Source organism: Parus major, chromosome 2 (assembly GCF_001522545.3).
Source record: "Parus major isolate Abel chromosome 2, Parus_major1.1, whole genome shotgun sequence".
Classification (NCBI taxonomy): Eukaryota; Metazoa; Chordata; class Aves; order Passeriformes; family Paridae; genus Parus; species Parus major.
This window is the reverse complement of record NC_031769.1, coordinates 1,275,296-1,288,084: the sequence shown is the minus strand read 5'-3', so window position 1 is coordinate 1,288,084 and position 12,789 is coordinate 1,275,296. Positions and strand designations below refer to the sequence as shown.

Genomic DNA, 12,789 nt, shown 5'->3' with positions numbered 1-12,789 from the left:
TGCTCTCAAATGCATGTGTGAGACAAGACAGTGATGGACAATACATCAAATTTTTCACAATAGTGACATTAAAAAAAAAATGTCTTCATACTGAAGAGTATTCCAGTACTACTATGACTTTTGAAAGAAATCTTGAAGGTGCATCCATCTATAGGTTAGGATCTGTCTCTCCCTGTCCTCCTCAGCAGGATGGAAACTATCTTAAACAAGAAGCATCCATGGAAAATGCTGATGAGCAAAACAGCATTGACACATCCTCCTTCCTGGAAAATCATCTACCTGAGATGGCCATCCCCTGACCCATCTCTGTTTGTATCCAGAGTCCCATCTCCTTTTTACCTCCACTGATTCCATTTACATGTATTAATTGCACAAACACCTCACTGGACGGAAGGCAAAACCACTTGGGGGTCATAGGAAATGAGGAAGACCACAGCCTGTCCCCAGCTAAAGCAACCACTCTCACAGCTCTGAGAATGTGAAGCAGAGACAGAGCAGAGGTGATGCACAGCAGAAAGGCAAAGGCAGTACAGTGCACAAAGGAACACGACCAATATTTCATGCACATGTACTGGTACCCAAGAGTTCTGCTGATTGCCTGTGTACACGTGCACATCACTGCTCTGGCCACAGCTGTTCAAAGCTGAACACACTGTCAGTGCAGCAGAACACCACCACCCCACCCCCCCGACACCTGCTGCCACAGCCCTTCACTGCCTTCCACTGACCAGTTTCCAAAGCCACGTTTGGCTTGTCTGCTGTTTTCCTTTCCTGAACTTCCCGTCACATCAGAGCTCTGCCTCTGTCCTCTTTGTGATCCTTAAGTGAACTTCTGTCTGACAGTAATAACAAAGACAACATTAGAGCAGTGCTTTTCTACATTCTTCTGCTGCAGAGTCTTTTCTCAGGGGATGTGCATCACAGCAGTCAAAACACAGAAGCAGAAAAAAGGAGTCCTGTCTGGACATAGCAGTAAGAGGAAAATAACCTGGAGAACTGACAGGTGAAAGTAAAAGGAAGTGTCAAGTAAAGTAAAGCAAAAACACCCACAAGAGGCCTCAGAAAGAGACTGAACAGAGAACCAGGAGTTGCTGCATTGCAGTTGAGTGCTGAGCTACACTTCGAGCAATCCCCTGTCCTAACAGACTCCATCACCTCAACACCACACAGGAGGCTCTTACGGCTGACTCAGCTGGGAACAGCCACCAGCTGCAGAGACACTGACAGATTTTGAGAATAACCACCACCACCAAGTATACAAACAGTTTATTTATTAACTACAAAGAAGCCTCCAAGAAAGATGGAGAGAGACTGTTTACAAGGGCCTGGAGTATCAGAACAAGAGAGAAGGGCTTCACTGACAGATAGTAGGTTTAGATTAGAAGAAAATTCTTTACTTATGAGGGTCATGAAGCCCAGTTTGTGGCTGCCTCATCTCTGGAAGTGTTCAAAGCCAGGCTGGATGGAGCTTGGAGCAATCTGGTCTAGTGGAAGGTGTCCCTGCCCATGGCAGAAGGGTGGGACAAGATGATTTTTTAAGGTTCCTTCCAATCCCAACTATTCTACGATTTCTATAGGGCATAAACATAAGCAGGAGGAGATACCTGATGCTGTCTGGAACTAAGAATGAGTAACCAGAAGTACCTGGAACCCTTAAGAAATTTAGATTAGATTGATATTGTGTGATGGCAACAAGTTTCTGACTGCGCAAATGGTTTCCCAATCGGATATGTTGATTCAAAATGGACTCTTAGTACAACAAATAAAACTGGTACAAGGCTTCTCTCCTTCTTACAATTATAGAGCTTACTTCACGAGTTATCTTTTTTAATGTCTATGAATCTTCTAGAGGCTTAGTAAGCTGAAACATCAGTATTGTAATTCTTGCTTTCTGCCATATTCACCTTCCTCCATTTCCCAAAAGCTCTCAGCCTGTAAGTCCAAGTGTTCTAGGTACCACATATTTTAATAATGTTCACAACAATCCAGAAGTCTTTAACTTAGAAAGCATCCCGTTTGCAGAACTGTGAATCGGAGCATGAGATGAAGTTCAGCTTTATTTCATGCATATCTGTTCACAGCTCAGAACAATCTAGCATTAGCAGATCTGATCATACCACTGCTGTGATCTAATGTATGTGTGAAGAACTACCAAAATGTACCTCATGAAAAGGATGGCTTTGGGAGGGAGAGGAACAACAGAGCTCTGCAGTACCACGACTAGCTTGGAGAGAGAAGAAGCTGGTCAAGAGCTCATTGTCTCTTCCCTTACAATAACAGTGAACAGTTGGCAGGTAATTCCTTATGCTAGATAAGCTGAAAAAAAATCCTGACAGAAAACACTGACTGTTAGAAGTTTAGAAGGGTTCAGGAAGACATCATTAGACCAACCTCCATAAATAAAATCCACACAGAGGCACTACACAGAGGGCAGCTTTGGGTCAGAAAGCTCCCAAGCTCCAAATCAGAGTATTCGTATGAACGATCACTAAAGGTTTTGCCTTGTTCCTTTACTTCCATGCTGCCTTGCACTGTCCCCATTCTACACGGGATACTGAACTAAATGATCCAGTCTATTTTCATATTCCTATAGTATATATATATATATATATATATATATATATATATTTTAGAAAGAGAAGAGCAGTTCAAACATCTCACAGATCCACTTTATCCATACATCTACATTCATCAGCAAACCCAAGTTTTCTCCACCAGCCACTCAGAACTTGTTTAAAACAAGCCCACATTGCACAAAATCACATTGACCTCAATTTTCAAGCCTTGACTAGCATTAATATGATTTTATTTTCTTCATTATGTATGAACTTTTCTCTGTTTGAAAGCCTGAAATCAGTCCAGGGCTAGAAAAAGACAAACCTTCAGTCTCTACCAGCAGCTTGCTCACATAGCTGAATGTTGCACAAGGTTTTCACTCTAGCTGTCCCCTGCAACCACCTTCCCAATGAAATTCCTTGCCATAGAGTCCTGTGATTTCTCCAGGCTGCCCTACTCACCCCAAATACCTCCTTGTTGACCACAACAGGGAACATGCACACAGCAAACCAGTGCCTCCATTCCAGGCCCCATTCCCTGAAAATGCCCTTGAAGAGAGAACCATGCAGGAAACTCTCAGGTAGAAAGAGGAACAAACTATCCAAAACAAACAGTTCATGAGGCTCTTTTCTAGCCATTCCACTGTCAGCTGGCTTGTGCTCTGACAAGACAGTATCTACACCAATGACAAAAGAAAAATTAGTAGGATATTTTTCATTAGCAAAAGCTCTACTTTTTTCAAACTTGGCCTGACTTTCTTCACCTCACTATTGCCAGTAGTGATCTCTACAACCCTGTGACCAGTCACTTTTATTCACTTAAAACTAAAACAAACCATCATTCAATTTTGGGAAACTATCTTTAATTCTTCTCATTCTAGTAAAACCTCCATAACTTTTACAATATACTAAAATACGAGTCCTTGAGGTCATTCTTCATCTCAAAGAAGCGTCACCAGTATCTCCATCTTTGACAGATGTTTACTTCTTTAACCAGTACCTAAGAGCCTCCAATAACAGAGATTTTACAATTTACATAATCAGTCTCTATACTTAGATATTATAAATAAAACAAAAATATCCCTATTCCCTTATTGATGAAACCTTCAGAGGTCTCCCACTGCTACTGTCCTCCAAGTTCCCAGTCCTCTGGTTTGTTAGTCATACAGATTACCAAAACCAAGAAAACATTATTGTAAGTATATGCCATGGATGTACAATAGCTTCTGCATTATTCCCTGCCCTGCTTCCCAATCAGGCTACCAATTTATGTGATTTCTTATTAGTTAGACACTAGGCAGCTCACATTCAAGCCTTTCTCCTGAATGGTGACATTTCATTTAAACTCACAGTGTATCAGGAGATGCAAAACTCATTTATGAAATTCATTGCTTACCCCTTTTTCCAAATCACTGATAAATCTGTTATAGATTCTCCATGCCTCCATGTTTAGTCTGTTCTAACACTGACAAATTATTTATCATATATATTAAGTACTTGTTTACATGCTGACATGCTCTGACACTTCTTTCACTGTTGTAAATGCCATTTCATATATGACAGTTTATGTATTTACCATAAAATCCTATGACCAAATTGGAGAGGTAGATAGCCAAACAAAAAGAGGACTGAGGATAAGCAAAGGAGTCACATCAGCAATACACAGGCTTGTATGAATTAGCAATCTTAGAGTGTAACTAATATTAAACTGTAGCGATTAGCAAGAACTATGAAATAAGACCTATTAGCAGAAAATAAATATGGATAAGGACTTATATTGCCACAGAGAGCTTCCTAAGCATAGCTAAGAGGACAAAGACCGAGATCGCTATGGAAATAAAAGGTGATTTGAACTGACAGCAAGTACATTGTAAATACAGCTATGGCTCCAGAGTTAAGAAAGGCACATAGACCTTTATAGGGGTATCTGGTGGATAAAAAGCAAGAAGATTGGCTTTGGAAGGAAGATTAAGTGGGAACAGGAAAAGGACACAGAAGCAGATTAAAAAGGTCAGAAAAACTGGAGAAGAAAATGAACCCCTCAGCAGGTTCTTGTGTGCAGATGACACAGCCAAGGTCACCAGCACAAGGCACCAAGAGAAGGTTCCTGCAATCGAGTCACAAGAGGACAGATGTCTGGACAAGAGTTTTGACAAGACCAACACCATGGACCTTCTCAAGACTAAACAAGCAGCCACCTGTTTGAGTAAGAAAAAGAAAAAAGATAAATAAACAAAGAAAAAAGCAGGGGAGGGAGACACAGGCAGGATCCATTTAAGGGATTCGGCCAGCAATGAGGCCCATGGCAGAGAACAGAGGCTAGAGGAAACTGAAGAAAGGAATGACCTGCAGTAAGACTAGTAATTTGTTCAGCAAAATATAATGCAACAGCTGGACACCTAGAGAAATGTCATAAAGACTGCTTGAAATGTACTACTGGACAGCAGAAAATGCATTGAAAAAAAGATAATCAACATAAATGTCGTGATTAAAGCCATATTTGCCTATAAAAATGCTAAAAAAAGGGAGGAACGACAACAACAACAAAATAATGAAGTACAGGATAAAGCCTTTGCAAGGAAAAAAAAATTCTTCCCAAAAAAATGATGTGCAAGACACTGATGAAACTGAACAGGAGTAAAAGCATAGTAAGAATAAATAACTGAAAGAAATTTAACCTTTCTAAAAGCTCAACTGCTAATCAAAGGTGTAACAAACTATCAAGGTCTCAAGTAGGAGAGAATGAAGAGTCCCACTCAGAGTTTTAACCTTTAAGAGATTTCCCCTTTCAGGGGGATCCTTTCTGCCTACAATAAACGAAGAAGAAGGCATAATCTAAGCTGGCAATATGGAAAAGCACAAAAGAAGGATCAGGTGCACAAGACCAAAGGGCAAAGTAACCTTAGCAAAGGAACACATGTTTCCAGAAAGATCAAGTGAATCCAAGAGCTAAGTGACCTTAGGAAATGCTGCAGAATTATCCCATTCATTTAAGTGCCAAAAAAGAAAAAAAATATTTCTAACAACATTCTACCTGTGTTTGCTTCTCCCTTTTTTTTTTTTTTTTGGTGGGGGGGGGAGAAAATAATTTTCAATAACCAAATTAAGTAATGTTATCATATATGGAATTGAAAAATTGTCATTTGAAGAAGAGATTGGTCCCTGAAATTAGAGCACTGACTCCAAGAAATTCCACTAAAGTTTGCTATGCAGCTTAATTCTTCAAGGAATTAATTCAGGTGTTGACACACTTTGCACAGTAATAAAACAGAGGAGCCAGCACTAGGTAAACTCAAGGTAATGGCTGGCATGGCACATTCTCTTATTTGGCAAGATACAGGGCCTGCAGAAATAAAATGAAATTATAACTTTTTTTCATCTTTTTTAAGTAATGGAAGAGCGACTCCTCCAACCAATATTTTGATCAAAATGAACCTGAGATGAGGAAAAAACTAAAGGAAAGAACAAACCAGGCACTAAAGCAGAACTAAAGGAGATGATAATGAAGGGAGAGGGTGATACAAGAGGTGTTCAGGCACCAGAACAACAGCCAAGAAACCCCAGCCTCAGCAACAAGAAGCAGGAAAATATATACAGATATTCCAGGCTAAAGCATATATTCAAGTAAGACGCCACTAGCAAGAAAACTCCTAGGGCAGAAAAGGCAGACTTTCCTGGCATCCAAATAAGTAATGGAAATGAGTTCTGCTATATTCATTCCAGTATAAATTAAATTTTTCCCAGGCTTAAGAGCCCTGTATGCTACTTTCACACGAAGGCCAGCTAGATGTGGAATAAGCAAATTCACCTAACTATTTTTACTGCTCTTCTTGACACTAAAGGAAGAGCACTGGTATGCAAATGCCAAGGGAAACTTCAGAAAAGGCAAAATCATCCTATCTGCCACCCTCACAAAGTGCTTCTCGTTCTGCTCACAAACAGCCATCACAATCCAGACCACCTTGACAAACTCTCATGTTCACAACAAAACCACCGCTACCACCTGCACATCCGCTCTCTGTCACTCCCCCAAACAGCTGCCAATCTTGCCCAGCCTGGCCCGTACACTGGCACCACATCACCTCTTCACAGCTCTCACCAAGGCAGAATGCCAGCTCAGAGTCCTTGGCCCTGCCAGTCCCACCACATCCAGGATCTAAAGGACAAACACAAGATCCTACACATCTGGAGTGAGCCTGAAGCACGGGGACAACTCTAGAGCCTGCCATGAGCCCCACAGCTATCTGAGATCTCTGTGCACGTGCCCCCACCTGATGTCTTCAAAAAGGTGTCACAGGAGGTGCCAGGATCCTCAAGAAAGAAGCACTCGGGACTATCAGCATCCAAACAGTATCCCATTCCTTGGGGCTCTTTAACAACCTTATTTCTGTTCAATGTGTATCAATGCTAGAAATCCAAATGTTATAAATGGTGACTGCTCTCAGACACTAAAGTCATTTAAAGAACGTTTCCAATGGCAGCAAAACAGGGTGAGCATTTCCCCTTAAATGGAGATAGAAGACTTGATTCTTAAACAAAAGCTAGAACATTTTTAAAGACCTGAAGGATTGCTTTAATTAAGCATGGCACCCTGAAATTCTCTCGTGGGTGAGTTTCCATAGACTGTTACAGATCTGCAGAGCTAATCTCTTCAAGCCCCTGAAAGTCACCTGTTAAGTAGCCAGAGGATACATACGAGCCAAGATTGGAGACAAGAACCAGAGGCAGCACCCCAAGGCTTCATCAGGCTCTCATCAGAACTGTTTTTCAAAACACAAGTTTGATTATGGAACAAAGTGTCCTACAAGCCCATTTGGGTTAGATCCAGTGCAGATTCTGCACCATGATCAGGCTGAAAAGCATGCTCTTTCAGCATTCATGGAGAATCACAGCAAAAAGCACAGCAGACATCCCCCCAAACACCAGCCTGTATTACCAATGAATCAATGCATACGCTGGGGGCTACCCAGACCCCAGTGCTCTCCTGGGGAGGCAGCTAGCAGCGCCCCAGGAGCACACTGCAGGAGCTGATCCAGCCCAGCACAGAACCTCCAGTTTCCACTCATCCCTCTATTCAGAGCCAGCCAGCTCACTAACTTTCCCGACTCACCACCCCATGGACCAGAAACTCAAAAAGTTTGCTTTTCGTAGCTTTGCGAGCCCCTCCTGTAACTTCATCTGTAGCCATCAGGGTCTGCTCAGCCTCTCTCACTCTCTCTCTTCCTCTTTCTTTCCCTTTTCTGCCTTTTTCTCCAACTCTCCCCTCTGAGTCCTGCTGGGCTCTCACACTTCTAATAGCGCGGAGTGGGGAGGGGGCCCCTTCAGGGCCTTCCTGACGGCCCACTCGCGCTCAGCCTCAGCTGCTGCATTCCTCCACTGATAAGCCAGAAATAGTTTGTGCTGCCGGGCTCTGTCTGTTTACTCTGCAGGGACAGAAAATCCAGCTTTTTAAACCTCTCTGTCCAAACAGCAGAGATAAGCAGGAGGCAAATTGAAAAACACGTCTCAGTTTTCCATGGTAGTGCTGCAGCTTCTCCTCCTCTGCATCAGGGATGGTAAATTCTGGGGCAAGGGGAAGGGGGAGGGGGCAACTTCAGCAGTGACACAGAGCTCAGCACCTCGCAGATATGTTTTCCCATTAGAAAATGCAGCAAGCGAGCAGTGCTTTTCCCTTGCTCCCACTGCTCCTCCCGCACTGCATTTCCAGGCCCTTTCCCCAGGGACCTGGCAGGCAGCACACAGAAACATTCGCTGGCAGCATTTCCAGCATGAGAGACGAGAGCTAACCCCTCTGGACAAGAGAGAAGCAGCGGGAGGCCGGAGCTGGGAACAGGGAGGGACAACATGTGGAAGCCAGGGGAAAGAAAGTGTGTGAGATCAGCGGAGGAAGGGGGTGGGGGACAGCATGGCGGCACAGCTCCCACGGCTTGTTTCCAGCCCTCCACTCCCACCGCCTCTCCCCAGCGACCATTCTTGGGATGCCCTGCTACCACTGTGATGGATCCTCTAGAGACCCCAAGTGACTGACAGAGGCAGACGAATTATTAACACCACAGCTGCTGTAAGACATCAGCAGCTCACTGCTTATCACACAAAGCCCTGCACGACAGCGTGTGACATCCCAGGACGCTGCTGGGAGCACGAAGCCCAGGGGGAAGCGAGCAGCGGCCCACCCTCCCGGCGTGGCGCTGGCAGCACGGCGGCCATTCCACAAGCGGAGCGTGGCTGCTCCGTGATGGCCGAGCCCGCAGTGATGGCCCGGGGCACTCAGCGGCTTCCCGGCACTTCCATGCGCAAGAGGCTCACGAGGGACAACCTTCCCGGGTCTCCCTTAACACAGCAATAGGCAAAATGTTGCCAGGTTACAAGAGGAGTTTATTCTATTCCTCTGCTTGAAATTCTTGTCTAGGGGCTGTGAATTTTCTGGTAAGACTACAAACAGAACAGAATCAGATCAGAAACAGAAAATATTCTGATTTCATCCAGTAATAAAACCAAGCACAGAAAAGACACTGCATTGACTAGCAGTGAAGGGCAAGCCATGAAGGTCGCATGGCCTTCTGAAGATGGGGATGAAGATAGTGACCTCCACTGATTTTTAGGGTCACCCCAATCTAACTGCTGGCATGTGGCAACAGACCTAGGAATCACAGAAACCTAGGGAGGACGAGTGTGGTTTTAAGTTCCCCCTCTCAGCCTCTCCCAAGGAATATGCCCAGAATATCGCATATCAGCATAGCATTTCCTTGTTCTGTGCTGGAAAAATTCTTCAAGTTCTAGCTGAACTAAAGGCACATATAATCTGGAACCAACTGCTATGTCTCTGATGGATGTGGTAATGTCAAGTAAACTTGGTCTGGAGGCGGTTTTTCAACTTAAACGACTCCAAATTCTACACACCAGCGTGACTGGCAAGGCAGCATCCAGCCAGCGTCTAACCATGGTTTTTAGACCACAGACTCACACAGAAATGTTGGGTCCCATCATGTAAGCCCCTTCTCTGCTCCCGGCAGACACCGTGCATTTTCCTCACAGTCTGCCCTAGCTGTGGGTGCCGCACTGGCCGGCGGTCCCAGCAGTCCCGGCCGTCGGGGTCACCGGCCCCAGATCCGGCCCGTGCGGCTATTCCTCCCTCCGCGGGGAGCGGTGCGGGCCCTCACCGCGTCAAAGCGCACTGAGGACGGGCCGCAACGGCTCCTCCAGCAGCCGTCCTAACGGGCCCGGCGCGGGAAGGGGCGGCGGCGGCTCCGGGCTGAGGCGCGGCGCGCGGTCCCCCCTCGCGTCCCCCCGCGCTCCGTCGCCAGCACCATCGGCACCGAATGGCAACGGCGCGCCCGGCACGGGCAGGGCGTGCGCCTGCCACGGTCACGGTCACGGTCCCGGCCCCGCCGCGGGCGGGGACCGGCCTGGGCCGATCCAGCCGCCAGGGGCCGGGCCGGGCCGGGCCGGGCCGGGCCGGGCCGGGCTCGCAGAACCGCGGCGGGCGCGGCGCAGCCCCGCGGCCCCGGGCGCGCATGCTCGGCGCGGCCCCGTGAAGGTCAGCGCGGGCCGGCGGGGACGCGCGGGCGGGAGCGCTTTAACCCCTTCCGCGCCTCGGCCGGCACCGCCCGCGGCGGAGAGGGCGAGCGTGAGGGTGAGGGTGAGGGTGAGGGCCAGACCGGGAGCGGGCTGTTCTCGGGCCGGGCAGGAGCGCTTCCCCCCAGCCCTTTGTCCCGCCGCCGGAGCTTGCGCTCGGCTGCGCATTTCAGGGTTTCCTGATTTTCCACTTAGCTGCAGATACGGCACGGAGCCGCGGCTGCCCCTGTCTCCATCCATAGTCACTGATTACCTTCTGCAGCAGGAGGACATTTGCTATGACGTGCTACTAGTTTAAGCTGAAAACCATATAATATATATTGTAATCTACCTGGATATTCTTAACAGACGTCTAAAACAAGATTTCCCTGAACACCAAATTCCAAGGCCAGCCACTCGAAAATTAATGAATGACAGTCTCACTTCAGCCGTCAATTGAGTAAATGTAAAAAAAAAGAAGTTTAAAAATCCTGCAACAATAAAATCTCAGCTCTTACTTAGCATGATGGTTGTTCTCCAAGCACTTTAAAAAATAAATCAGTACATACAGTTCTTAGGTTTTGCAAATGGAAAATACGGTACAAATGGATGGAAGTGACTTGCCCAACATCACCTAGCTGAGAATGAAACCCATTTCCTGTGATTCTTCAACCCTTCACAATAGTGTCCAGGAAAACTACTGTGCGAGGCATTTGCACAAAAGGGTGAAGGTTACCATGCAAGAATGTAATTTCCCATATTAAGAGAAACAGCATATAGTTTTATTTTAAAATGTTTGGGTTTCTGTTTTCTCAACTTTATTCATAAAAGTGTAGAAAATAGTTGCCAGTGTTCTTTTCAAAACAGACTGATTCAACCCAAGTCATCCACAACTGCTGCAAGCATCCTGGCAGTTCCATCCATCTCTGGCCATGGGGCTCTCTGCAAGGCTCGTGTTCCTCCAGTGGTTCCTGAAGGCTGAGCATGCACTGGGGCTTCATTCATACTCACTCTCAGATCACTTCATCTCACAGTCCCAGACCATTTCATTTCAGAGGAAGGCTGACTTCCTTCTCTGGTACTTCCTGGGGTGATGGGAGCCCACCTGGTCTCTGTATGTGTGGTTTGGTTTAACTTCTGTGCTGCTATCCAGGCTTTTCAGGCTGCTAAACTAAGATGGTCCGATTAGAGAAGAGACTAACCAAGTTGTTGTTTTACAGAGACATGTCTGCTGCTACTTGCAATTTTTTGATCTATAGGTAATTATAGAAGTACATGAAGCTGCTGATTGCCTTAAGCAGGCATGGTTTCCCTCATGCAAGTTTCACTTAAGTCAGCATTGCTCTTTTCACTGAAACTTAAAATATTCGCAAGTTTTGGAATTGATGCACTGCAGCATAGAAGACATGCTAGAAGCAGAAAACACCCCAAGACTGAGGCTCTGCTTAATCTAAAGAAATGTCCACTTGTTTCTGAGTTCAGAATTATTCAATAGTTTCATTAACAAAATGGATAATGTACTTAGAGAACATGCTTATTCAATTTCCTAGCAACATACCGTTTGGAGAGGCTACAAGTTTGCTACAAGAGATGATTAAAATTAAAATCCTGAGGACCTGGAGATATTTCCTGGTTTTTTCAAACCACAATTCAATCAGGAATAGTGCAGGGTTCCACATAAGGATATAAATCAACTACTAAACATCTAAACAGAAGACAGGGAACAACTGGCTGAAGAGAGTTTTTTTCAGAAAAAATATCTGGGCATATGATAGATCATAAGCTGAATGTGACTTAACAGAACTACACTGTCACAAAATAAACAGATAAACCCTCAGAAGATCAGGAACTGCAGGAATGCTGCCCCACTTCTCTCATCCCCTTGGTGGCAGCATAGGCACTGACAACAATACTCTAGATTCTTCTTTTCTCCTCATTTCGTCTCTCCTCCTTCTCCCCATCCCCTGAGTTCTCCAGGGCACAAGCTGTTCCAGCTCAACATTTCCTTAAGGCTGCAAAATTAAATTTTTCCAGAATTGCTGAGGAACTCGTCCGAAGAAATTCTGTCGTGCTCTCAATTGTCTCATCCAGACCAGCCCTTGCAGTCAGGGGCTCTGTGCATCAGAGGAAACGAGGGAGAAACCAGGAAACCAGGATGGTTGAGGAAAGGACAGTAAGTGTGACAAGAACTGTAAGGCCCAAACAAGATAAAGAGAAAACAGTTGTCAGGTATCCATAAGGCTGCTGCAAATACAGGCAAAAGCTGCTCCTCCACACACAGAATACAGGAAATAATGGATTGAATTTCTCCAGGAAGATTTATGTTAGATATTATGGAGAAGCACAGCAGTGACAGTAGAGATGTTCTGAGATAGTCTGTCCAGCAAGGATGGGAATCTCAGTCACCAAAGGTTTTTCAAGAACAGGTTAGACAAGCATCTATGCAGAGTGATGTAGGTGGTAAGGATTCTGACTTGGGTTAGGACAAAGGACCAGCTGATTTTCAGAGGTTCCTTTTGCTTTATTTCCCTACAGAAATGGTATGAAATTGTGTGACACAAAGGTTCCTTTCTCTGTTAGGCCTTTCCAGTACTTGTTTCTAAAATCTATCTGTAGTGAAGGAAGGGAAAGGGAAAGGGAAAGGGAAAGGGAAAGGGAAAGGGAAAGGGAAAGGGAAAGG

The 12,789-nt window shown here is 45.3% G+C and overlaps 1 protein-coding gene across 6 annotated transcripts in view; it reads right to left on the bottom strand.

The window, feature by feature from the left end:
- Positions 1–12,789, bottom strand: part of SMARCD3 (SWI/SNF related, matrix associated, actin dependent regulator of chromatin, subfamily d, member 3) — a 78,059-nt gene that overhangs the window by 45,885 nt on the left and 19,385 nt on the right. For 2 of the 6 annotated variants that reach the window (XM_015617503.3, XM_033519903.1), the window contains exon 1: positions 7,666–7,865. The exons of 1 other annotated variant lie outside the window; for it this stretch is intronic. In XM_015617503.3, coding sequence (XP_015472989.1) covers positions 7,666–7,743 — 78 coding nt within the window. In that variant the 5' untranslated portion in view covers positions 7,744–7,865. Of the gene's footprint in view, positions 1–7,665; positions 7,869–9,519; positions 9,699–12,789 lie in introns of those variants that run through there. 3 more of the 6 variants (XM_015617504.3, XM_033519902.1, XM_033519901.1) reach the window with 3 other exon arrangements.